Source organism: Tympanuchus pallidicinctus, unplaced genomic scaffold (genome assembly GCF_026119805.1).
Source record: "Tympanuchus pallidicinctus isolate F22 unplaced genomic scaffold, pur_lepc_1.0 scaffold18, whole genome shotgun sequence".
Classification (NCBI taxonomy): domain Eukaryota; kingdom Metazoa; phylum Chordata; class Aves; order Galliformes; family Phasianidae; genus Tympanuchus; species Tympanuchus pallidicinctus.
Window position 1 is genome coordinate 2,323,378 of NW_026294699.1, and position 25,367 is coordinate 2,348,744.

The following is a 25,367-nucleotide window of genomic DNA, read 5'->3' on the forward strand; positions in this document are numbered from 1 at the left end:
GGAGGAGGCAGCTCCTGCTGGAGGGTGGGACGGATGTCAGACAGGTCGATGGATGGATGGATGGACGGACAGGTGGATGGACAGGCAGACAGATGGACAGATGGATAGGTGGAGCTCCAGTCAGGGAGAAGGGAATGGAGCAGGGATGGATGCAGAGCAGGCACCGCAGCCCCAAACGCCTCCAGGGACGGGTGCTCACATACACACACATCTCAGCTCTCTCTCCTGGGGCTGCACCTCCTCACACAGAGCTTCTTCCTGCTGCCCATCAGCACTCCCCTCACGGAAGCATCCATCACCTCCAGCCTTGCACCTGCCCAGCCTCCCAGCTCCCAGCGCTGGCTAACAGTGAGCTGTGTTCCCTGCATTCCCTCCTTCCAGCTCCTCCGGGCTGGAGAGGTGCAGCTCCCACAGCCCTGTGGGACTGGCCCAGCTGTGCCACAACCCGGGGGCTCCTGAGGAGCCTTTCCCAGGAGCACAGAGTGGAGTGCAGCAGTGCCACACCGGGCACGAGGCAGGGATGGGAGAGATGAGGCCAGGTTGGGTCCGTGGGCTGTGCCTCACATCCAGACAGGCTTCAAAACAGCGAGGTGTTGGCTGATGGGCTGTGCAGGACGAGCACCGCTGTGCGGCCAGGATGGAGGAAGGATGGAGGGCCTGCGCTTCCTGCTGCCCACCCAGCGAAGTCTGCCAGCTAAGGCAGCTCAGCCCGGAGCAGCAGCACGTGGAGCAGCACAGGACGCAGCCCCCGGCCCCATCCGTGTGCCCAGCAGGGCGCTGGGCTGCGCTCAGGCTCAGGGAGCAGCGGTGCCATCGGCTCGTGGCCCTGCCAGCCCTGGGCTCGGTGCGCCCCAGTTCCGGCAGCTGAAGGAGCTCAGAGCCGATATCTCTACCAGAGCCTCAACTGCTTTAATTACCCACATCTGAGTCATCCCCAGCTCTGCTTTACCAAAGCTCGCAGCCCTGCAGACAAATCGCCCTTTGTGCTCCTCCAGTCCCTGTCCACGGGGAATTGCCAAGTGCCAATTAACCAGCAGCTCCTGCTGCAGCGATGCCGCGGGGAGGTGAGATGAAGAGGGGCTGCTGCCCGCGCCGTGGCCTCAGCCTGGGTCGGTGGGGGAGGCGGCAGCTCCAGGATGCTGCAGGTCTGCGCCGTGCCACGTCCCCGTGGAGTCCTGCATCCTCCAGTGCCCCCGGATGGATGGATGTAGCCGGCAGGTGAAGGCAATGCCGTGGCCAGCGTGTGCCTCCAGGGCCAGCGTGTGCTCCTTCACCTCTGCTGGCAGTGCAACGTGAATTGGGCAGCAAGGATGACCTAAAACTGTGCAGATGCTGCTGCAAGCAGCAGAGCGACGGCACAGCTGTGCTGCAGGGTCAGAGCTGGGCAGGGAGCTCTGCTCTGCTCTGCTCCCTCGGAGCTCTGGGAGGGGCTGGGGTACAGCCCTGCTGCTGCACAGGGCTGGAGCAGGAACTGCTTTCTGGGGGGTGAATAATGTAAATATTACAAAAAAACCAACATCATTCCGGCCCAAATCCAATCCCCACATTCAGTGTTTCAATGCCAGGTGGCACCTGCTTGCAGAGCTGCTTCATTCAGCTGAGTTACGGTGGAGAGGGGACGTGAAAGTGGAACATCTGAACGCTGCACTCCGGTTGCTCATTAATTTTGAGTTCTTCCTTGTTGTTTGCACTCACGATGGCACTGGGCATCACCTAAAGCCACAAACCAGGCCTGGTGCACGGGGACATCAGCTTTGTGGGAATAGATAGGATGGAAGGAGACAAGGTGAGAGCTCTGCTTCCCCACAGCCGGTGCAGGGTGGGGAGGGGACACGGCCCTGCAGGGCCCGAAGGAGTTAACAGCGAGTGCCACCTCCTGTATGTTATCTCCTCCATTGAGGCAGCTCCATGCTGGCAGCGGAACAATGCCAAATTCTGATGAGCTCTGGTTTTCCAGCTAGAGGGGAGGCACGGGAGGGTGGGGAATTAATGCTATTCTGCATAATTTTTAATCTAAATTCCATTTCTTTTCTTTTCTTTCTCTAGGAAGCAAACAATCTAGGGGGTTTTGTACTCAATTCCTTGCTTTCATAAGCTAAATGGATTGTTTGCAAGTAGGAGCCAGCTGCAAAGCTGGCAATCTCCAATCGGATCTGCCTTTCTCCTCATTCCAGCCATCCTTAATTCACTCCTCAGCTCCGAGGAGCAGATCCTGGTGGCCCTGGGGCGGTTTGCAGGAAGGACGGCTGAGCTGCAGCTGTTTGTGGCACTGGGCAGCAGGATGGGGCCCTGCAGCTCTCCAGAGAGCAGAAGGGTGCTCAGGAACGGCTGCTGAGCCCATGATGGGATGCCAGCATTTTGGAAATACTGGAGGATGATGTTTTCCCTGCTCTGTGCATCCTGCCGAGCCTCATTAGCCGGGCGTTACAATAAGGACTGGGGATGCTCCCAAAGCACCCGGTGCTGCCCTGTTTCTGTTGTGGTGTCCGAGGCGTGAGGCAGATTCACGACTGGGAAACTGAGGCACGGCTCCCACTGTGTTTGCAGATGGGGTTCACCTCAGCATCCTTTTCATTCTCATTTGTTTCAAAGCCGTGTGTGGCTCGCAGGCACGACAGAAGCGCGCTGGAGTGCAGCAAGATGACCTACTTACTGAGCTGCAGGAGCTGCACAGCCCTTGGGTCACAGCAGCTCCTGGGACCCCAAGGGATGGGGACAGCTGGCACACAGAGCCCACAGCTTCTCTCCAGGGGATGCACGGCCCCAGCAGGCAGCCTGGGCAGCTGGGTGGGCACACAGCTGGCAGCAGGGCCAGGGAGCAGGACACGTGAATGCTGGGCTGCCCAGCTTCCAGCCTCCCTCAACGCTCAGCTCCCAGGGGAGCCCATCTCCCTCCTTTTATCTGCATGCCATTTACTGGGGTTCTGTCTTCAGTTCAAAGGCGACAGTAGCATCAGAACATGGAGTCTCGATGTGCTCGAGAGTGAGACAGCAGAGAACCTCTGCCCCCGTGTTTACCTCCTGATTTTTAACCCAGTCTGACGAATCCTCCATGAACACAAGCAGATCATGAATGCACTCCATTAGAAATTATGCTGCAGTTCAGGAGGATTTGTTCCTGGGCGCTGATCCTTCACCACGCTCATTCATCTAACAGGATGCTTCAGAATTTATTATAATGACAAACAGGAGCTGGTGCTCCTGGAGGCTGGAAGCAGCTTTGTGCCCACCTGCACAGACACCCCCTGCAATATCACTGGCCCACGGGCTACCTGGGGGCTGTGACCAGCAGCTAGCAGCTCTGGGATTCAATGCGGAAGGTGCTGTCAGATGTCAGGGAGTCAAAAAGACAACAGAGCAGCTCTTCAGCCTGAGGAGACAAGAAGGAAAAGGAGAGCTGTGAATTTTGTGCATTGCAAAGAAACTCCCTGCAGACTCCTTCCCACCCAAGCTGTCCTATGGTTCTGTGATTCCCCCACGGGGTGTTACCTCCTCTCTTCTGCCCCTCTAATGGTGGTAGGTCCCACCCCACGGCCCCATCCCCAGCTGCACGCAGGGAGAAGCTCTCCCAGGTACAGCTGTAACAGTCTCCATCTGGAAATCTGAATTCTCATCCTATTTCCTATTCCCAGATCACGCTGGGAGTCGGTATGAAGTTCCTTTTCTCTCCCATGGCGTGGCTCCACCAGTGAACACCACTCAGACCGTGAGGATTTGCAATCTGTGCACACTTAACCCTCTGAACTTTGCCCGATATCATGGTGCTGCTCATTAGCTGTAACCTGGAAAGCCTGGCTGACATTTCATAAACTCGTTAGCAAGAGATCAGAGGATCAAACACAGTTTCTAGGGACATCTTTTGAGCTGCAGCCATTCCCAGGTGCACAAACCTGGCTCTGTGATTTCCAAACCCACTGTGGACCTGGGAGCAAAAGGGTCCTTTGAAGAGAGCCAGGGCTCACTGCTGTGCTTCCTGCAGCCCCAGGGAGAAGCCCTGCAGCCTGCACTGCCCCAGGAAGGGCTCGGTCTGAGCTCTGCCCCGCTGCCAGCTGGGCTGCTCCTCCAGAGCCACACAACCCAGCTGACATTTTCTTTTAAAATCCGACCCCTCTGGATAAGCTTCATTCACCACAGGGACACAAAAGGTCCATCTATTCCACAACCATCTCTACTTGCCTGTTTCTCATTTTGAGGATAGAGGAGATGCTGCGCCACGTCCAGCACCGACTGCTTCTGCCAGCGCACACTGGGGGTAAAGACAAAGGGAAGGCAGAGTTATTTTGCCATCTAAGCTGTTGAAACTGCTGATGACCCAGCTTTAGGCAGGGCTACGCTCAGTGCCAGCAGCTCTGGCCGCGTGCATCTGTTACTGAACTTCTTTACACAGCTAAATCCTGGGTTTTACAAAGCTTTGTATAAATGGATTTGGATTCTTAAAATATAAGCCTCCAAACAAACAGTAATGACCCGTTGCATAATGGGGTCTGTGGGGCAGTGGGAATACGCACACATCCAGATATGCCAGGTCTGTGCAAGGGCCTTTTGCTCACCAAAGACCACCAATGTGTTTTCCCAGGCACTGAAGGCTTCCCGTGCTGCCCCTCACAGCAGGGCAGACTGCACTGCTCACCTCGTGCTTTGGTCCCCTTTAAATCACATAAACTGACCACGAGACATATTAGAGACATCTCAAGGCAAGACACAAAGCTCAAAATTGCTTTCCTAGCCAACCCCATGCACGGGCAGAGCCTTCAGCCCCTGGAAGTGCTTCCAGCTCCCTGCCCCCACACCCAGCTCCTGCACTCGGCAACAGTTTTCCCTCCAGTGGTTTCCATCAGCCCCAGGATTTCACATCCTGCACGTTCCTCTTTTGATTTCTAAACCTCCTTTCCCTCCAAAGCCTCCCAGAGATGAGCCTCCTATAGGGATAACATCACTCCCTGCTAACAGCAATTAACATTTGGTAAGAACATTTCAGCAGACAGCACAACATCCAGCTAAGTTCCTTTGCACTTGGAGCTGGCTCTGATTGCCTGCACTCCGATTTTCTTCCCCTGCAGCCAGGGTTTGGGTGTGCTTCAGGCCAGCATTGCTGATGGAGCTCAGCACAACGCAAGCCAGCTGAATTCCTGGGGACCCTACACAACACAGGTGGGTCCCAGCAATCTTACCAGCACCTGGAAGTGCTTTATGAGAGCTCAGACAACCACAAAAGAGTAATTTCTGCTGTGGTCACTATAAAACAGCATCTCTTATTAAGGCGACTACATGTGGTTTGCCACGCACACCAAGCAGAGCCTTTCTCCAAGTTGTTGCTTTGAGCCTGCTTGTAAATCCTTCCCTCTGCCACCCTGCAGCTAGGAAATCTGGCTTTAAAAACAAGTTATGACAGGGAAAATTCAAATGCTTTCTAATGGAGACCTAGGCATCTGAGTGCTGGCAGAACTAGAAAGGCAACTCTCGCATCTGTTTTCCTTGTCTGTAGGTAGGATTGTGTCACTTCCTCCCCCAGGATCTGCCCTGCTCCCACTGTTCCAAGGCTGTGGTTCCCTTCCCCTCACCTCTTCCGAACACCTGACTCCACTGCCCTACAAATTGCCCTTGGCATCCTCCTACATCTCACTCTGGCTCCGCTCTTCGCAGTCAACCAAGCTCACAGACTGCTTTTGTGCCCCCACCTGTGTAAGTTGTCCCCTCCTGTGTTCTTCCTGCACTTTGGTGCAGAAAGAATCCCTTCACAGACACCCAGAGAATGGGCAGAGTGCACAGGGTGGGTGCTGCTGCTGCTGAACACCACCACACAGTTATGAGAGCCTGCAGCTGCCCTTAAGGAACTGCTCCTCACGGCGCATCCTCCGAGTGTTCTCTTCACGTGCCACAGACAGAGCTGGCACAGCAAAGCTCCAGCAGGCTCAGAACAAGCAGCTGCACTAGCCAAGCCTGCTTTGTTCCTTCAGCACCTGATTCCTTCTCATCACAGCCCTGCTCTGCCATCACATCCCCACGGATGGCCGTGTCTCTCCCCATGGCACAGTGCCTAAGTGACGTGGCTCAGCTGCAAACTGGATCCCAGGGCAGGAAAATAACCTCCCTCACTGCAGTGCTTCAGCAGTGCAGCAGAGCCAGGGCAGGTACTGGGATCCTGGGCCACAGCAGTGATACAGATACGTGGTGATGTATTCAGTGCAGGAGAGGTCACGTGGCTCCTGCTGATGGAGGCATAAGTGCAATTAACCTCAGATGTTACTCTGAAATGTTTATAAACTAGGCAGTGAAGATGCCTTAGCATGAAGTGTCCTTGTGAGACACCGCTTCAGTCAGGTTGGCTCGCAGAGACGTTTGTAAAGCTGACTTTAAGCCATCTGATGGCTAATGGTGGAGCAGGGCGCTGCTGGCTGGAGCTGATCTAGCCAAGGATCTGTGCCTCTCCACCTCCCAGCCCTGCGCAACACCCCGCTGCCCCTCCCTTCCACCAGCACCATCCAGAACAAAGAGTATTTTTGTAGAACTGGTTTCAAACGGTTGCAGTTCTGGCAGCAGGGCTGATGGCAGAGCAGCTCCTGCCCCGTGGGAGCGCCTCCAGGATGCACGCACACAACAGCAGGCCAAGGTAAACCTACAGCAGGCAGAAGTGCTGTGCTGCAGGTCGCACCCAGACTCCGACAGCAAAACAAAGAGGTGGGGGATGCTGTGCTGCCTCCTGGCCCCACTGACAGCCCTCTCCTAGAACCTCCTCAGCAGTGATCTCTGGGGCTCCTGACGGCTCTCTTCGTTCCTAAATACCACCCCCTGTGCATGGAAACTTTCCCTCTGGGAGGCAGTGGGTTAATTGGCCTGATAATCAGCCTGCTTCACTAATCAGTCCCTGTAGAGGGGTTCTGTTTGTTTTATCAGGCTCATAAATCCAGCGTTTCTGGTGATTTATTCACGAGGCTGATTTCTGATTTTGCTCTCTGGCGTTTATTTTAAACAATTTTTTTTTCTTCATAGCAAACAGAATCTGCTAAGATATTTCTCCTAGGAATTGTATCGACTCAGCAGGTCTATTTCCAACGTGAGCCCTTATCTCAGAGAATTCCCTGCATTTTGGAACCATGCTGCCAAGCCTTACAGACATTCTGAGCCCTTAACAAAGCATACAACTCACTAGCTAGCATCCTGAGTGTGACTTCAGCCTAAGGAACACTGTGACGTGTCAGTACGTTGAAAACAACATGGCTTAAAACAATCATAGAATCATTAAGGCTGGAAAGATAAGTAGGACCACTTAGCCCAACCATCCCTCGTGCTTGTGATGTGCCTTCCTTCAGAGGAACACGTTGCCTTTGAGTGGCACCAAACACTGTGGGAGTCCAAACCACAAGTGAATTACAGAGCAGTCAGCTGTCCTGGTTTGGATCACACGCCCTCTGGTAGAGAAATGAGGCAGTGGTGAAAAAGTGCTGTTAAAGTGTTATTGTACCTCACTTACCTGTCCAGCAGGGAGTCGAAGCCAATGACTGCGCTGTCTCGCTCTGCTGCTACCACCAGGCACAAACCATCCATTAAGAGGGAGCACTGAGAGAGAGAAGAGCACAGCCTTGGTTTGCTTTCTGCTTAGATAAGGCTGTAAGCCTCACTGATGAGCTGCTGACAGCAGAGATAACTGCTGTGTGAGGGGAGGAAGGAGAGCAGCAGAGGCTCACGCTGAAGGAGTATCACGTCTGAACTGGCGGTTCACCCTTTCCTATGGCATGCTGTTATTCCTGCTCTCTCCTCTCAGAGTGAAAATAAGCTGGGTCTTGGGTGTGATACTCAATCACTAATTCTGCTGGAAGCAGGAACGTGGACATAACTGCAAATGCCTGAGACACGGCAGCAGAAACACTCCTCACTTGGAGGAGCCCATCGCCCTGCTGGCAAGGGAAAGCAGATGCTGTAAACGTTTGCCTTTGGCTCAGCAGTGCCAGTCCCTGGTGGATGCATGCCAGCTCTGCCCACAGCCATTCATCTCTGACAGGAGGACGTGTCTGCATGGCCAGCAGGGGAGCAGGGCCGTGCTGCCCTCTCCTTCCCACGCACCCTGGGCTTTGTCCTTCCTGGAGAGATGTGCGCAGGGACGGCATCCTCGGGGGAGCTGCAGGGGGAGAAAGCAGTGCTCAGACTAATTGGATGCTGGATGTAATTGCTATTCTGTACAGATGTACTTCAAAGGGATGCTGTCAGTTTCAAAAATCACAACCTGAAAAGATCTTACCTGCTTTATTATAGGTTGCACCTAAGACACTCATAAGTACCGATGGGCTGGAAACTGAAATGATTTTATTTCTTCACTGGAACCGCTGCGTGCCTCTGACAGCCCTTTGTTGATTGCTACTGCCAGTATAAGTAGCTCCCCCCTGTTGATTACTGTCTGCTCCTGACAATGTTTTCTTGCACATTCCCCCTTACTGCTTTGCTCTAGCAAGGTTCCTGGAATGGTGGGTTTATCTTACACCAAGCATAAAGAGAAAAACAGCTCTGGGGCGATGCTGCACTGCTGTAAAGCAAAGTACTGGCTCGCCCCAGAAGCAAACCTTGTGCTTACACCCCGTGAGCACTTGCTTAAACCCCATGCTGGACTGCAGTGCGAGTTGTCATCACCAGCGGAACGAGAGATGAAATGAAATCTCTGCCCAGAACTCCAGGGCACCGTCCAAAAAGCAGAAGGGTTATTTAGCATCGTAGAGGAGGATTAATGGAGTGTGATTACAGAAAAGGAAATAGAAACTGTATTTATCGGGAAGAACAAGACAAGATACAACAGCAGAACATACATAACAGCAGCAACTGTGCAGTGTGAGGTGAATGGAAGAAAATGCCTAAAGGGGATGTAGCATTCACAGTAAGGTTATGTTTGCACATCACGATGTCAAGTTCAGGTGTCTGTGAGTTAATGGAGATACAGGAACACAGAGTAGGGAGAAGCTGGCAAGGCACACTGCCCAAATTACTTACTAGTGCATAAGAGATCAGATTGCAGTGCTGTGCTAAAGCTGGTTCACTCCGAGCTAGAACAGCACTGCATCAAATGGCTCTTCTTCCACGGGGAAAGAAGCAAAGCGTAAATCCAGACTCCATACCTTTGCTGCCACCCCGCACTTGGCTCTGCTCAGGATCTCTGAGATGCAGTGAGCCTGTGGTGCATCCAGCACAGTGAGGCGCACTCCAGTCACCGTGAAACCTTTGCCCGTGAGCTGATGGAGCAGTTCAACATAAGGGGGGTCTGAGCCCCGCAGGATCATCGCCGGCAGGATGAGGCAGGTGGTTTGGCAGAGGTTACCGAGCGGCCGATCTGATGGGAAAAGATGAAAACACAGCAGATGCTTTACGTCGACCCCCTTCCACTGCTAACCCTCCCCGCCACAAACGTGTAAGCAGGAGACCAGAGGCATTATTATGTCTTTTGGGATGTTTGCAGGCTGCTCATCCCAAACTGCTGTGTGCCTGTGTGTAGCTGGAGATCACCAGGCAGCAGGAGTGACCCCATTCCAGGAGTCAGGCAAGGACAGCTGATGGTTTGCTATGGGAAGTGTTATTCCACTTACTTTCTCCCAAGCAAAGAAATCTGTTAATCCAGCTGCTTTCATAATCCAAAATGTAATTCTCAGCAACATACATAAGATTTAATGCACTTCATATTTTCCCCACGATAAATCTGTCTGTCCGTTAGGCTTTGTGATCATTATTTGCCAAAAGGAGACGTTTCCTCATGTGCAAGAGCTACCTCTAGCGTCCAAGAGGAGGCCACGAAGTGAATGATGTGTCTGGCTTGCTGGCAGCACTCACTGTATTGTGCCTGACAGCCCAGGCATCACGTGTGCTTGCTTTTCCAGGACAGTAGCTCTTTGAAAAACATTTTCTGAGACACAAACACATCAGGGCTGTACACCGGTTTCCTTTTCACTCTGCTCAGAAATCTTCAAAGCAAAGAGATTCTCACAAAGCAGGAAATTGAGGGCACATACTTTGAGATTTGCTTCCCAGATTGAGCCATACAGAATACTGCAGAATACTCACGCTATTTCCACAAGCAGCTCTGCAGTGTTATTATTACTCTTGTTTCAGGGCTCATACAGTGGCTTAGGAATGGCAGAAATGTTGCAAGATAGACCTCAGCCCAGCCAACAGTTTAGTCTTAAACCTTCACACAGCCAACCTCTGATGTATCAGTGTGGAGCACAAGAAAAGGAGGAGATATGGCCTTACTCAGGTGAGGATGGTTTGCCAGGATCATGAAGTACGTGCAGGGCACAGCCCAGAGCCAACAGAAGGCAATGGAAAGAACCTACTGATAATTCCTCCTTCACAGGACCCAATTCCAGACACTTTTGCTCCCTGTAAATACCACAGGGATACTTTGCCTGGTCACCACTTTGGTATAAAGGCTTGGGATCAGCCCACAGGATCCCAACGCGGAAGCATCTATATAAGAGTTACATCTCCTGGCATAAAAAGCAGAGCATCACAACCTGCATCGTATTCACACCTACCAAGTACAGTCAGCAGAAAAGAACCAGAGAAACTACCAACATCTGAGGGAGCTGACAGGCCTGCTGCTGAAGTTCTGACTCGAAAACAAACTCAGACCAGCAGTAACTGGAAGTTCTTTTTAGCTGGCAGACATCCAGCAGCTAGTGGGAACCCAACGAGATCTCAGACCCGTCCCCAAGAGATGGATGCCCACGCTGCCAAAAGCACTCCCTGCACAAACTGCTGCTTATTTACACCCAGAACAAAAGGTCTCCCTGTCGCTCATCACTGCGGTGCCTTGGTCACTCCTGAGCTTTGAATGGACACTCAAACCACTGTGACAAAACACACAGTAATAGTTCAGCTGTTGCTTATGTTATCTGTGCTGACAGTGCTTTTTCTTCTGCTGGTGACAAGATCAGCACTTCTCATCAGCCCTATGTTTAAACCCATAAAAGAAGTGGTGACAGAAAGGCCCAGCAGGCAAAGAGTTAACTGGCTGGACTCCACCAGAGCTGTTCGTTGTAGCTCAGAGTTGTCGCTCCCTTCTGAAAGGACGTCAATACCAAATCTTGCTGCCACCAGATGGTTTGTCTTGCCATCCAATTAATCAACAACAGCCTCAATCTACAACAAGAGTTATGTATTTCCTTACCAAGATTGCGTGGTTGCCCAGAGCCCAGCAAACTGAGCTGCCCTCCTGTGCCACGTTTTATGATTTTGCGCTGCTTGCTGATTTCCACACTGACTATGGGGTCACATTTCAGGTTATAGATCTGCAGGAAGCAAGGAGAGGGGAGGGGAGGGAGAGAGAGGCAAGTCATGTGAGCACTGTTACCTAATCAGGAAGGATAGCACTTCTCAAGTATTGATTCAGGCAAGCTGTGAAGGTTTTGTTGGTGTTGTGTGCTCCTGTTGTCTGGAGATAAAAGAACATTTTGCACGCATTCTTTCTTACTGGGACTTAACTAACTGTGGTATCTTGCATCCAGACATCTTTCTAAGGTCTCCATTCCCAGCTCTTCAAGGCCAGAGACTCAAGGACCCCAAGTCTTTACCCAGTGCCTAAGTAGTGTGTAGCAGCTCCCTTCTGTCATGGAACAAATTGTCACAGCCATGCGTCCCAGGACAGTGCAGTCCTGATATTCTAGACTGAGTCACAGAGGAAGGATGTCCACATCGTGGAGCTCTTCAAAGGGGGGCCTGCTACTTGATCCCATCCCTTTGTGGGCAAACCTCAGCACTTCAGACTCTCTGATTTTGAGAAGAAGCCGAGCAGAGTGGTCAACTAGTGATTAGCTAGTACAAAACTAGCTGAAGAGGAAAGACTTACCATTTCATTTTAGCCATTGGCAAATTAGGGTACTTCAAAGCAGAGACCAGCATCTACACTGCATGAAGGGCCAGAAGAGCACAGCTGGCTGTACAAGTGCTGGTAGGCTTCTCGGCACTGCCAACAATACAGGAGGCAAGAATCTGGGGCTTTATGCCTTCAACAGGCAGGGGAAGATGTGGGCATCCAGAAGCAAACTACGCCTGTGACTTACAGCAAGGAGAGTCCAATTGGAGACAGCTCTGTCTTTACAGTGCTGTGAGTTGGTACCTCTGTTGGCAGGTTATGTGGGCCAGTACCCTCCTCACACCATGGGGCAGCACTGCACACCAGGAGCATGTGCACACATGGGATACATTCAGCAGCCAGCGAGTTCTTTTATTAGCTGTCTCACTTCATCTCAGTTGCTGAACGCTACGTGTGAAAAGCTGGTAACAATCAGCCTGTGGGTCAGCTATGCCTAAACTACCATGGGTGGTGTTGGTGTTGTTTCCCATGACCTGCTTCCAAAGCGATGCTGGCTCAGTGTAGGAACTTGGCTTCTAAAGCAACAGCCCGGAGCCTTCCTGAATTTATAGCACAGGTCACTGAACAAATGCATCTGAAAAAGCACTTTTCCTCTGAGACTGTCTGGGTCAATACAAAGTTAGCACATCGTGGCAGGGACATGCAGAGGAGAAGGAAATCTCGGCAGCCGGTGAAACACAGCAAGAAAGCATTATCTAAAGTGTAAGAGGAAGGAAATCAAGGGCTAGCAGGACCAAAGCCATGGCTCTGACACAGCAGGAGACCCTTCAGAGAAGGGCAGAATCCTACCTCTTCCTCCTGCAGTGTCTGACACTCGGCGCAGCACAGACCTTCTGGGAAAAACAGCTTCATATCCCGCACGGATATTTGGTAGGATTTGGAGCCTGAGAGACAAATACAATGAGAAGATTCTTCCAGGGCATGAATTAAACATTCTCTGGACTCGCACTCATCCTCCTGAAAGATTGATGGCGTGCAACTTACTGAAGTGATTGCTTTAAAGCCAGCTGTTCTGTATAGCAAACATTTAAAACCATTATATTTAGAATAATTCCATTGCATTCCATTGCATTCCATTTTTGGTATTTCGATTCTGCTCCATTATCACTCACCTGTCCTCCACGTAAATAAGGCTCCCTCTATTTCCTAACAGTGTAGTCAAGGGAATCACATTAAGGAGTCAGTAAACACCACCTCTAACCCCCTGTTCTCCCCATGCTCTTGGATCATGTCAGGCTGGTCGTGTGGAACGGAGCTACAGGTTACTAAAACCAGCTGTACTTCATTAGAATAATGTAAGCCCCTACCATGTTGGTAACTCCTGTACAACAGAGCAAAAGAAAGAAGATGAGTATGAGACACTACTGACAGCAGTGCATTGCACCATTCATCTGTAGTCCTGAAAAGCAGACTGAGACTGGAAGAGGTACGAAGAATGAATGTGAAGGTCAGAGAAGGAGCAGGGAATCATCTGAAGAGTCTGAACTAAAGCCCTCTGCCTGATGAACCCAATGTAACACAAAGCTAAGAAGGAATACAGAGAGGTGAAGAGGTCAGAGAAGGGAAAACTACTTAGAGTACATGCACTGGCACAAGAGCAAACAGATACAACTTGTGCATGACTGCATTTAGAATCGAAAACGTATGAAAATTTCCAGCTGAGAAGTTCTTTAACAGCAACCCAAATTTGGGTGAATGCTTATGAGAGGAAATAGATTACAGAACTCAGTGACTTACAGGTCCCTCCAGCTCAGCAGCTGAGTATTTCTCCATAAAGTTACAGTGTTAGAAACCACTGCTCAGAAGGTTTTGAGGTTTGTGAGTGGAAAACGTTTGAGAAGGAAAAGCTATTTCTAAATAAGCGGAGTTCAGACAGACTGTCAGCGTGCTGGCATGGATCCACACTCCTGGGATACAAATACACAAAAGGCAAATCTATTCTGAAATATTATCACTTCTGCAAACTATGCATTTAAAAAAAAAATGGTGCCTTACAACTCCTAGAGCACTCAGCCCTGCGTGGGCAGCCATAATTCTAAGATCACATAGCCAGAGTGCTTAACAGTAGTTTACAGCCCTGAGATTGTATATGTCACTGGTGTATAAGTCATGCTGTGTGCTTTATGTACCTCTGTGTCAAACCTTCCCTGTTTAAATCACTGGTGCCATTACAAAGGGGACACAAATGTTCCCAGTGCTACTCTTAGCAACGTTTTACTCTTACTTTTCTCAAGGTGTAATGCTGTATAAGAAGCTCTTTGGGCTCGAGAAAAAGCACTGCACAGTGATTTCATAACACACCGGAGAGATGGAAGGAATGCAGGGTTATCTCTACAGCTGAGCCTCAGAATATTAGAACTGCTTTACTTGGTTTGACTGTTATCACCAAACCTGGCCTTCATCCTACCAGAACTTCTCTAGTCCCTTCCAGAGGAAACACAGCTGGAGTTTGCTGCACTTCAGCACAATGGCACAGGCTAGAGACCTTCCTCAGCTGGAGCAAAACCAAAGAAACACAGCACTCCCTGCGAGGAAAGAAGCTTCCACTGTCCCCCAGATGACCACTTGTGCACTGACGATGTTTCCTGCTTAACTTGGACACAAATATTTCTTCCTTTTTGGAGGACAAACTCTAGGAGATGCGAGGCGTTAAGGGTCCTTAAGGACAGGCTCCTCCTTGGCAGAGCAGCTGGATCAGATTCATGGGTTTGAGTTGCTGTGTGCATAAGCTACAGCTGCAACTGTTTTCCTTGAATGTGTGCAATTAAGGCTTTGTGAGCCACGCGCAGAGCTGGGATGCTAATGCACAGTCTGGTCTCTGCAGGCAGGTGGGAGCCAACCAGCTCTGTTCTGAGCCGAGCCCAGTCGTGGAAGGAAGCAGGGATCTGAAGGGAATCTCTCAGAAAACATCTTCCTTAACACACAGCTCTCTGTAACCTCCGAGTGAGAGACAGGCTGAGAGTCAGCTTCCCTTGCTGATGTAAACTGATCTTTAGAAGAATTATGCTAGGGAAGCTCCAGGTGTTGCGTGGGTATATTAAGTTGGGGTATATATTACCCATAACTGATGAGTTCTCATTCTCAAGGCAACCCAGGAAGACAATCCATTAATCTTAAGAGCAAAAGAAGCAGGGGTATAGTGGAAAAGTACTGGCTGAGAAGCCTTGAGCATCTCTTATGTAGGTAGACCTGCCCTTCTGTCACTCCCACAAATGAGAACCTATGAGTAATTGTGGTGGGAGATCTCTCTCGGTTTAGTCTTGGTCCTAAGGATTATGATTGTATCTGACAAAAAGTAACTCTACATCAAGGAGTTGATTCCCTTCCCACAGCTACACGTGGTGGGCTCTTGATTGCGAGTTCTCCTCGGAAGACCACGATATGGACAAAAAGAGGGAGTACAATACAGAGTGTAATAGGGAGCACCAATTAATCCAATGGATCTTGACAGGAAAGTTCTTTTGGAAACCAAAAGCATCCAGTCTCTGCTAGCTCAACTGTTTTTATGGAAGTTATTGATTGCGTTATTTTTATACTCCTTTAACTACATCCAGCACAATATTGAGAAAAACAAACTACTAATGAGCTGTCAATTAATAACGCTTAATGCCTTATGAATTTTTGAATGACATCCTTCCTCCTCCTTATTGAAACAGCCCAGACCCTCCATTATGATATCCTTGGTTCTCTTCAGCAGTCCTTCTCATTCTCCCATCCTTCACCTGTACTCTCAGCTGTTTCCCATTCCAGTCATGGCAGCATCCTCGTTCCTCCTGCTGCTGGTGGAGGAACTGTGGCTGGTTCAGCATTAAGGATGCTGACTAGCTGACGTGCCAGCTGGCAAGAGCCTCTCAGAATGGAAAACAGCTGAGTTTACCTGCTCTCCTCAGTGGGAGTAATTTTTGATCGCCTCCCTCTAGCCAGCCATTAATGTTTTGAGACATTACAGGAACTTGGTATCCTGGAGTCTTTTATCCCTCTGTGAGAGATGGCTAGCGAGTTATACACTTACCAGGAAGAGAGTCAGAAGCATGGAGACAAATGGGTTCTTGGGGATAAGTACAAAATAACCAAGCTAAAATCACAAAATGACCGAGCGGGGAAGAGATTAAAAGAAATCTGTTCTGATGGAAGACAGATCTGGGGCTGTTCTGAGAAGATAACTTTTTGATATATCTTCTGGGACAATGTTTCATAGCACGAGATGTACTCAGGTCAGCCACCAAAAACACAATCGAAACTTTCTAGGGAATAATGGTCACTACTGCCTGCCAAGGCTGGATCTGTGCTGACAGTGCAGGAGGGTAACAGTACATTACGATTTTACCATTAGCTTATCTGAGCCTTCAGACTTTTCTTAAACAAAAACCTACCATAAAATCCATTTTGGACAGTGCTGAGGCCATACTGAGCCCTCCAGAAGCATGGATTTAGTGCTTGGGCTACTTGAGGGTCCTCTGGCCCTAGAATGTCGATCAATTTCTTCACAGCATTTGGTCTCTGAAGACACAGCACAAGAGAAGTGCCTGAGGTAAGGTAGGTACAGTGAGCTTCTAGAACAGCAGGATCCTGGAAAGAAATAGCAGAGAGGGAACAGATTACAATAAATGCAGCAGATGAGTGCTGGATCCCAACCCTCTGGCTCAAACCACCTCTGAAGCAAACAGACCTGACATTATTCCTTGCTTTCTCTTCCCTTTGCAACATTCATGCTAGTGGCCACTGCACGCACAGCTTCCAGAGCACATGCAATGGCCACCAAGCTCGTGTACCTGCTGTGCCATTCACCAGGAAATGGGAGGCCCAGTTCCCACCCTGGGCACGCATGGAATGAAGAAAAGTTCAGCACTGAGCTCGTATTTTAGCCATAGCAGCTTTCACAACTTCTGCAGTAATATCCTAAAATCCCCACAGTAAGAAAGGAAACAAAATCCTGTTTCCAAGAGGAAAAGAAGCCTTGTGCTGTGACTTGTTCTCCCATCTGGAACACAGACAGCAGAGCTGGAGCTGCCATTTGTCCTTACCCGCTACAGATGAATTGTCTCTCTGAAGTTCAGTGCCCAGTGCTCAACCACTGATCTGTGGGATGCCCTTTTCTCAGCACCTTCAGTGTGACATATGGGTAGGAAAGTGATGGACAGTAGAAATATCATCATGGTCATGAATACGTTCTGGGATAAGGAGCCACATTTAGTTCTTCTGCTTAGGTAAGAAGACAAATAGCAGAATTTTCTTTCTCAGTTTCATGAAAGCAGTGCCCCCCACTGCCCCAATACACACCGTGCTGTGAGTCTGGCTGGCAGAATTTCATACAGTAGATGGGATCAGTGCTACTGAAATAGCGAGCTTTAAACAAGGATGCTCAGGACAGGACACTGGACTGGAGCTGAAAGAAAGCAGCTCAACTCCTGGCTTTCCCCCTGGTATAATGTGTGCTCCATTGCAAATTTCTCTACCATTTTTTTCTTTTCCAAAGGTTGTCAGTTCACCTTGAGCAAAGAGATTCCTCACCTAGCTGTGCAGGCCGCAGGATCCTGAGATCTTTAATTCAGGATGAGTGTTAATAAGCACTAGCACTCATTGCACTAGTGACAAGAGAGTGATTTGTTGGCCAGGGATGGACATAACGAGTGAGAACTCTTGAGAAAGACAGCGAGAGCCCAGGGCAGAAGGTGGCTAAGGAGCAAAGCAGTCCAGGACCCTGCTATTCTCATTGAACAAAGCCTTGCAGAGCCAGCTTCTTTGCAGATGTTTCCATTAAATGTGAGATCCACTGTAGCAGCTGTAGGCTCTTTCAGAGCCCTTCATCCTAAAGAAGTGGCAGAAGCACCCAGGTCTGCCTCCCTGCCCTCCAAGTGACCAAGTGCAGCAATGCCAGCATGCAGAGCATCTCAGCCAGCACTGTGCATACACACAACAGCACCTGCAGCTATGGATTTTTAAACCAAGCTATGGATTTTTTACTTTTAAAGCCATTGGTGAAGAAATTAAAAGCTGGAGGAAAAACTCTTGCTTGATTCAGCTGAATTGCATCATTCAGTTCCCCAAAGGTTTTCATTCCTCTCTTTTTTAATCTTTTCAAAGCACCAGAGAATGGCAATTCTCAAGATAAAACATTTCCAAAAGAAAATCCCATCCTTTCTTTCAAAAATATGAAAATAAAACACTTTGAGGCATCTTTTGTTTTTCTATCCTATGAAGCCATTCACTGACTTTGACCCAAATCTTCTCTCACTCACATTCCCCCTAAACTGCCTTTTTGTAAGCAGGCTATAAAGGAAAAATCATTGGCTCAATCCCAATCTCCTCCTCTGTATTTGGAAATGCAGAATGATCTGAGATGCCCCATTCTTAAGCTGGTTATTTGAGATAAGAGGTCTGATACAACCTGTGATATTTGTGAGATCCCAGCCCATAGGAACACAAGACAAAGGGCAGCAGGGACAGCTGTGCTGGAGGAACACAGAGGGAAGTTTCAGAGCTGTGCTGTGATGAGGGCTCAGACATCCACATGTCACAGCATACTGCAAATGTGTGACATTAATTCAGTTCTGTATAATGCTAAGTAAGCCCTTTAGGCTTGGAAAACTTTGATAGTGTAAAATATATGCACATAATCCACTTTTCTAAGACGTCATCAGGACTTCAGCTGGGGAGACACAGAACACTGATGACGTCTCCATGCAAACTTCCCAAAGCTCTAGATACAACATTCCATCTAACTCCACCTCACACACCTGCAAAAGAAAATGTTCAGAGGTGGTTTCTGTTAAAAAGAATGCAACAAACAAAATTGTTTTGTCCCAGACCCTACAGAGTGCTTTAAGTTTATGTAAGTTTATGTTGTCTCTGTATTCCTTCTTTCAGCTTTTCCCTAGGAAATGAGCAGGCTTCGGGCTAGTGACGATGTTGTTTCTGATGGCTAGAATGGTGTCAGTGAGACAAGGTGACTTCTCTCCCTGTGCTGCACCCCCAGGTCCAGGCAGGGCTCTGCCAGCCAAACCATGCCTCTGCACCAGCCTCAAAGCGAGCAGCTGCAGCGAGATGGCACGTGTGCAGCTGCCTGGAATTCAGTGAGCATTTTGTTGATGCATACAGAGAGGAAGTTCCAGCTGAGTGCTGGCTCCGGAGGACTACAGGATTAAAAACAGCAGAACTGTTCTTCTGCTTCCAGCATCAGACTCGCAAGGCAAGGCTGGAGGGAATCCATCATGTTACTGAGTCTGGGGACTTGCTATGGGCAGTCAGAGCAGGTAATCCAAGGGCAGCAGATCAGCCCCGCTGTAGAATCAGACTTTCTAGCTAGCAGCCACAGCTGTGAGTTTGGGATCTGCTGAATAAATGCAGAAAGGAAAACCTCCATAGCAGAACTGCCGCTGGAGCAGTTGCTTCTCACAATCTTAGTGCTATAGGGTCATGGTAAAAGCTGAGAAGGCAATGTCTGCTCTATTTAGCTGACCTTTGTTTTTATTATCATCATCATTAGCTTTCAGGTAAAAAGCATTGCTGCATCTCCTGTGATTGGGTAACCTCATCAGCCCATTACTTACTGTAGGCCAAAGGCCAGAAGCTGCTTAGAAGTTAAATGCTAGCATTGCAGTTGAAAAAGCAGTGATGTCTGACAGCATGTTGCTGAGGATATGGGCCAATGTGCAGGTAAGTCACACATTTGAAAGAAGAAGGAGATGCTGGCATTGCTTATAGTGAATAAACCCCTAATCTGACACCACCTCTCTGCTTACCTTGGGAGCTCAGCCCTGTGTGATGAAAGACTTTGGGTATGTTCTAAAAATGAGGAGGAGCCTCCATACAGAAGAAAGCATTTCCTGCCATCCATTCCCCATTGCTAAATGCAGCCTATCATCAGTATTTGTGCACTTTCAAGCCCTGCTTTTTTCCATGGACAAAAGCCCAACACTCTGCAATTCTTAAACTCAGTCACCAACTCTCCAAGGAAACTGAATCAATGCACAACAGCCACTCCACTCAGTTTGGGAACTCTGAAAACAAGAGAATTTTTTCCTGAAATAACCTCTCTTCAAATGTATCCTATGGATGTCTACATTTCTCCCTGAGGTTGACATTTAGCTTTTGTGCAATGCCTTCTGTTTCAGACGATGGTCTAAGTATTTTTGTGTTTAGTTGTGCAATTAAAAACCTTATTGGAAATACCTCCTCAGCAATTCTAGTGGCCACTGTCCCACCCTCAGCAGAGATCTGTGAATAATTAAAAACCAGGTGCTTCTGCCCCATTCCACTGCTATCATGCAGAAAGTGATGATCTTTGCTGATGGATGGTGACGTTGGAGCCCTGTCTGAAGACGCTCTCAGTCTTCTTCTAGAATCTATTAGTGATTTCTACACTGTGTGCTTTAAACTCTTCCAACTTAACTCAAGAACAATATCCACAATAAAGGCTTGCTTTCTATAAAAGTTAACTGGTTAAGTATCTTCAGGAAAGCAATCAGCTAACAAGGATTTTGTTTTTTTTTCAAGAAAAGGAATCTAACTCCTCTGCAATGCTCAGCTTTCCATTTCCTTCCACAATACCTTTATTCTGAGATGATAACAGATGAGTATTTTCCACGTTGGGCGATGAATGAATTCCCAATGCTACAGAAGAGCAGACAAGTCTATCTTTAGCTGACAAACCCCCCTAAAACCCTCCTCACTGTCTATCAGACAGCAGAAATAACAGCAACCCCGTTTTCTCTATTTGCAGGTCATTCTTACAGGCTCTTGAACACAGGCTTCTGGAACAAAGCCTCCACTGCATATGTGATGTAGTACCAAAATGTAACCTGGCTCTAGAGGTACAAATGCCCTGGCAGCACAAAGAAGGTTTCCCAGCTCCCACATTTAAACACACGGAAGGAAAATGAGGCACATGGGCAGAGCACAGCACACTCTGAACGATGCTCTACCTGGATTGACTGCAGGGAAGAAACAGGGGACTCCTGTTCTGCAGTTAAGAGTGAGCACTGTAAATTAGCAATTTAATGTTCCTGGGAGGTCTGCAGCTCCCAGATCCTCTGAACTTTTGTTTTAGAGAAACCAGGTCTGTTTCTTTATGGCGAACGATAAAAGAAACTGTCAGCATGTCAGCTTGCTTTGTGCCTGGTATTGTACAGATCTGATTGTTCTATATAGCTCACTTCTAACAATAACCACTAAATCCCGGATGGGAGTTTTTCCTCTTCCAGGAATGGGTTACTCACTAGCAAATGTATTTTCCCATTCTAACCCTAAACACGGCCACAGAACGGCCAGGTTCATAACAAACCTGTTTTGTTTCAGAAGAAAGGAGTCCTAAGGCGATGTCTGGCTCCAGCTGTACGTGTTTCATCCCAACCACAGTGAATTTTTCTAGGTCAAGCTTTCGGAGGATCCTTGCAAGATGATGGCTCCAGGCACCAGGTTTGATCAGCAGCACCGTGCAGAGGATCTGGGCTCCTGTAACAAAGCACACTGGTGAAACCCAAACTGCTCTTAAAAGCACAGACAAAACAGATAACTCTGTGTATGAGCCAGGACAGGCGCCTATAGAAGAAAACTGGCATGAAGTTCATAGGAATTTGAATTAAACAAGACTGTAAAAAAGCTGTGTGTGTATATATATATATACATATAAACGATCTACAGCAGTCTGGGCTTGTAGACCTTTTCCAGGAAGCCTGCTCAACAAATCCAAAAGTTTTACCTGGCAGGTCTGCAGCACGAGACTCCTTCCTTCATGCTGTGTGTGAAAGCTTTAAGCAGGATAAAATGTTCTTCACTTCATCCTTGAGTGTGTTTAAAATCTGTTGGGATGTGGTGCTCGGGGCCATGATGCCATGGGGGGCTGTTAGTTAGGGCAGTACGGGTGGGCTGAGGTTGGGCTTTATGATCCTGAAGGTCTTTTCCAACCTGAGCAATTCAGTGATTCCACGATGAAATCCTGCAGCCGTTATTTTGTTCTCATTCCTCATGCTTTCATCTCTCAGAGTTCTGCACCTCTCTGTCAGAGCTACGTTTCAGGGAGGCATTAACAAGCGTGACAGATCCCAGCTGATGTTGTAACCCTTATTATAAGAGGGATCATGTCATCTAAAATTGAAATTTCAGCAAAAAGTTTTGGCTTTTGATAAAATGTCCCCAGCAGACCTGCCAGCCATACGCTGCAGAAGCAAAACAAAATGGACCACAATAGTTTGACTGTCTGGTGGCACCAAACCTCTCCAAAGGCAGGAAACGCCTGACCTCACCTCTAAATGACAGCATTTTCAAATCATTCGCTTGGCCAATCTGAAGCGCTGTATTAAATCTAAGCCCCTGTGTTATTGGGACTGTAGTTAAGGTTTTGTCTTGATGACACCCCACCACAATGTTGGGAGCAGTCAGCCAGGACCCGCTAACTGCCAGTTCCTACCCACGTCAATTAGATGAAGCATGAGGTAGCAGTACTGCAAGCTGTTAAAACTGATGCACGATGATGTGTTTGTGTACATAAAGCACCATTTTATGTTTCCTGTACACCCCATTACTAATTATACAGATGTTGATGCAATGAAGCATCAACAGTGCTGCATGAAATTCGGTGCTTACGGATATTTTCAATTAGCAAGAAGCACGTTGGTGATTCAATGACAGAGAAATAGGGGATCAAAAATAAAAAGCCAGGATACTGACCCCATCTGGCATGAAAACTCAACCCTTATCCTACACAAAGGCCTCCTATTGAAGAACTGATGGTTTCATTTCCACGTATTTCTTGAGCGGAAAGATGTAAATGCCATAGCAACGGCCTGCAAGCAGAAGTGAGGCACTCAGATCCACTCAGCTGCTCGCATATCAACTGTAGGAGCTCACATCAACGCGCATCGCCCTCGTGCTGCTTTCCCCACCATCTGCTGTGTTTCTGGGCAAGCTTCCTCATTCTTGTGGCGTGAGAATCACTGCATGCTGTGTATTTATGCCACTTGAGACACCTCAGGAGGGGATCTCCTTATCCCCTGTGCCACCTTGGTCTGCTCAAAGACAAGCACCTAAACCAAGGTGGGACACTTTGCTAGCCAGAGGTGGTTTTCTCTCCCCGGTGACTGTAAGTGCCAGCATTCACCAACACACCACTGCCTACCAAGGAACGGCCCCTGCTCACCATGTGCTACCAGGAAGGCCCGCTTGGCAGCCATCAGACACATCCAGCCCTGGTTCTGGCTGCTCTGCAGCTCTCCTGGACTTGCCCAATCTTCCTGGTGTTTGTTACATACGTACAATATTTTTAGATCCTTTCCTACCAATGACTCCACAGCTCTCCCCACAGTTATCCACATGCGTTTTGATTTGATGATGAAACTGAGTCACAGCACCGTATTTATTTCATATACTATTCATATAAAGCACTTCATATACGAGCACGGCTTAAAATAGTGTCAACTGAAGAGAAGCAAATACCAGATCTCCTGTCATGCTTAGAAAAAAGAATGAGAATCACTGCCAGTATTCAAGCCCAAGGGAAACGTTGGTATAATCCTTCCACTTATTTTTGGCTGGTACATTACATGAGTTAGGTTCACAAAATCCAACCGCATTTCTCAATTTGCTCTTCTCTCACCTGCGTGCAAGTAGGCAAACAGTGATTCTGCATGGCATCTCTGGGTCTCTTCCACTAAGCAAGAGAAGCAGAGAGATGTGGGTAAGTACATATATGCACAATCTGGGATAGTAAATTGAGAACAGTGCCACTATCTCTGCATGACGCAGCTAACGCTGCTCTGACACGCTCATCTTAAAATGTGATACCAAGAAATGCATGGCTTGATTCCAGACATGCTGGGAACCCACTTGTATTGGAACATCCTGGGAGGTGTAGTGCTTACCCCCTCTTCAGAGACCCCAATTGCATGCACTGAAAAGGACTGCAAGGACCGAATTACGGCGACTCGGTTACACTTTGTGTTCTTTCTCAGTCACCATTTCAGGGAGCAGCTGAATTTTATGCCTATAAATAAATAATAGCATTTTATGCCTATAAGCCACCTCCATGCTCCCAGAATTTTACAATTAAGTTGGAAAATGCCATGAAACCCAGGACTGCTTATTTTTTTCCCCCCTCCCCAGCTGTGCCCTTGGAAGCAGAGAAGGGCTGTGTGTTCTGGTACACACTCAGGTAGCAGAGATCTGAAACCTGATGTTCCCTAGTCAGGAATGGTCGACTTCAGAGGTTCCTTATGAGAGCAAAGCAGTGTGAAAGGAGTCAGGTGTAAATGAGCCATAACTAAAGCCCACATAAAAATGTTTCCTTCAGTCTAATGATAAACCTGCAAGTGACCCAAAGAGGTGAGGGAAACGTAAGGCACGTGGGAATTGAGAATTGTGAATCCTGGACTTCTCTTCCCATTGATCCTTACTGGCAAATTTAACCAGTGAGATGTGCAAGGTAGATAGTAAGAAAACCAAAATTTGTTTGCCAAAACAAAGCAATCACCATTCCTTCGTATTTATTACTCTCTGGAATCCATGTATTTCTGTTTCCCAGAGCAACTTATCTGGAAGGTATCTAGCCAGTGTTCTTTTCTTTTACTGAGACTTTTTTTCTTTCAAAAGGTGCATTCTATGTTGCTGGAAATGTTAAGAGAGAATATATAAGGTGAAAGCAGCTCTGAGGTCCTTGCCTTGTAACTTTTAGCTCACATCTTCACAGTACAACTTATTCTCTTCAGCAGTGGAGTGATCTGTTAGAGCCAATATCTGTGAAGCGCCTGCTGGTTTGGTGGCACTGTAGTGCAGAGAGCAGAGCTCCTGACTGAGGCTTAGGAAATGTGTGTTCTGCTCTCATTTCTGTCACTCAGTCACTGGGGAATGAAGACCAGCACCCCTCCAGGCTCCCACTATCCTTTCTGCTGTCAGCTGAAAAGTGCTACTAAAGAGCTGAGATCTTCTCTTCTACATTCCACACCAGCCACAGGTAAGTGGTTGAGGCACACAAAGAACTGCAGAATAAAGGTGATTCTGCAGCAGTACTTCCACCCCCAGTACCAAAAGCAGAGTTATCCAACCTTTACTTCCTAATTGCCCAGGATAATGATGTCTAACCAAAGCTTCACCATTCCATTTTGATGACTCTGACAGAGGGCTTGGAGTTATATTGTTTCTTCCATCTATTTTAAGAGTATAAAATAGTATTTTTTTTGTTATTGAAGAGGGAACTGGTGCACACGTCTGACCTTACCTCCAGCCCTGGATGTCTTGCCAGGTGGTGGCAGGTATTTGGCAGCAGGACGGTGTTCTGGATCTGTAAAAGGAAGATGTGATTTTGTGGATTCACTGATGAAGAATCTTTACTGTTTGGGAGGTGGGGACTAAGGAAAGTAGTCTTGTTTAGCATGGGAAATGGCAGACCTTCCAGTTGCTACAAAATGCTGAAGAGCTGTTCTCTAGCACAAAGACCCTTCCACTCCTCCCACAACAACATAGACAGGAGGAAAGATGCAGTGACCTTACAGAAGTGATAGTGCAGAGTGCTAAAGTCATAGTG

The 25,367-nt window shown here is 48.3% G+C and overlaps 1 protein-coding gene across 1 annotated transcript in view; it reads right to left on the reverse strand.

Moving 5' to 3' along the window:
• Window positions 1-1,472: 1,472 nt before the first annotated feature.
• DNAAF8 (dynein axonemal assembly factor 8) overlaps window positions 1,473-25,367 on the reverse strand; it is an 85,329-nt gene continuing 61,434 nt past the window's right edge. Inside the window, 10 exon segments of the mRNA XM_052679985.1 lie at window positions 1,473-3,370; window positions 4,177-4,246; window positions 7,472-7,557; window positions 9,102-9,313; window positions 11,147-11,267; window positions 12,641-12,735; window positions 16,225-16,420; window positions 21,135-21,304; window positions 23,445-23,498; window positions 25,062-25,124. Coding sequence (XP_052535945.1) covers window positions 3,293-3,370; window positions 4,177-4,246; window positions 7,472-7,557; window positions 9,102-9,313; window positions 11,147-11,267; window positions 12,641-12,735; window positions 16,225-16,420; window positions 21,135-21,304; window positions 23,445-23,498; window positions 25,062-25,124 — 1,145 coding nt within the window. The 3' untranslated portion in view covers window positions 1,473-3,292.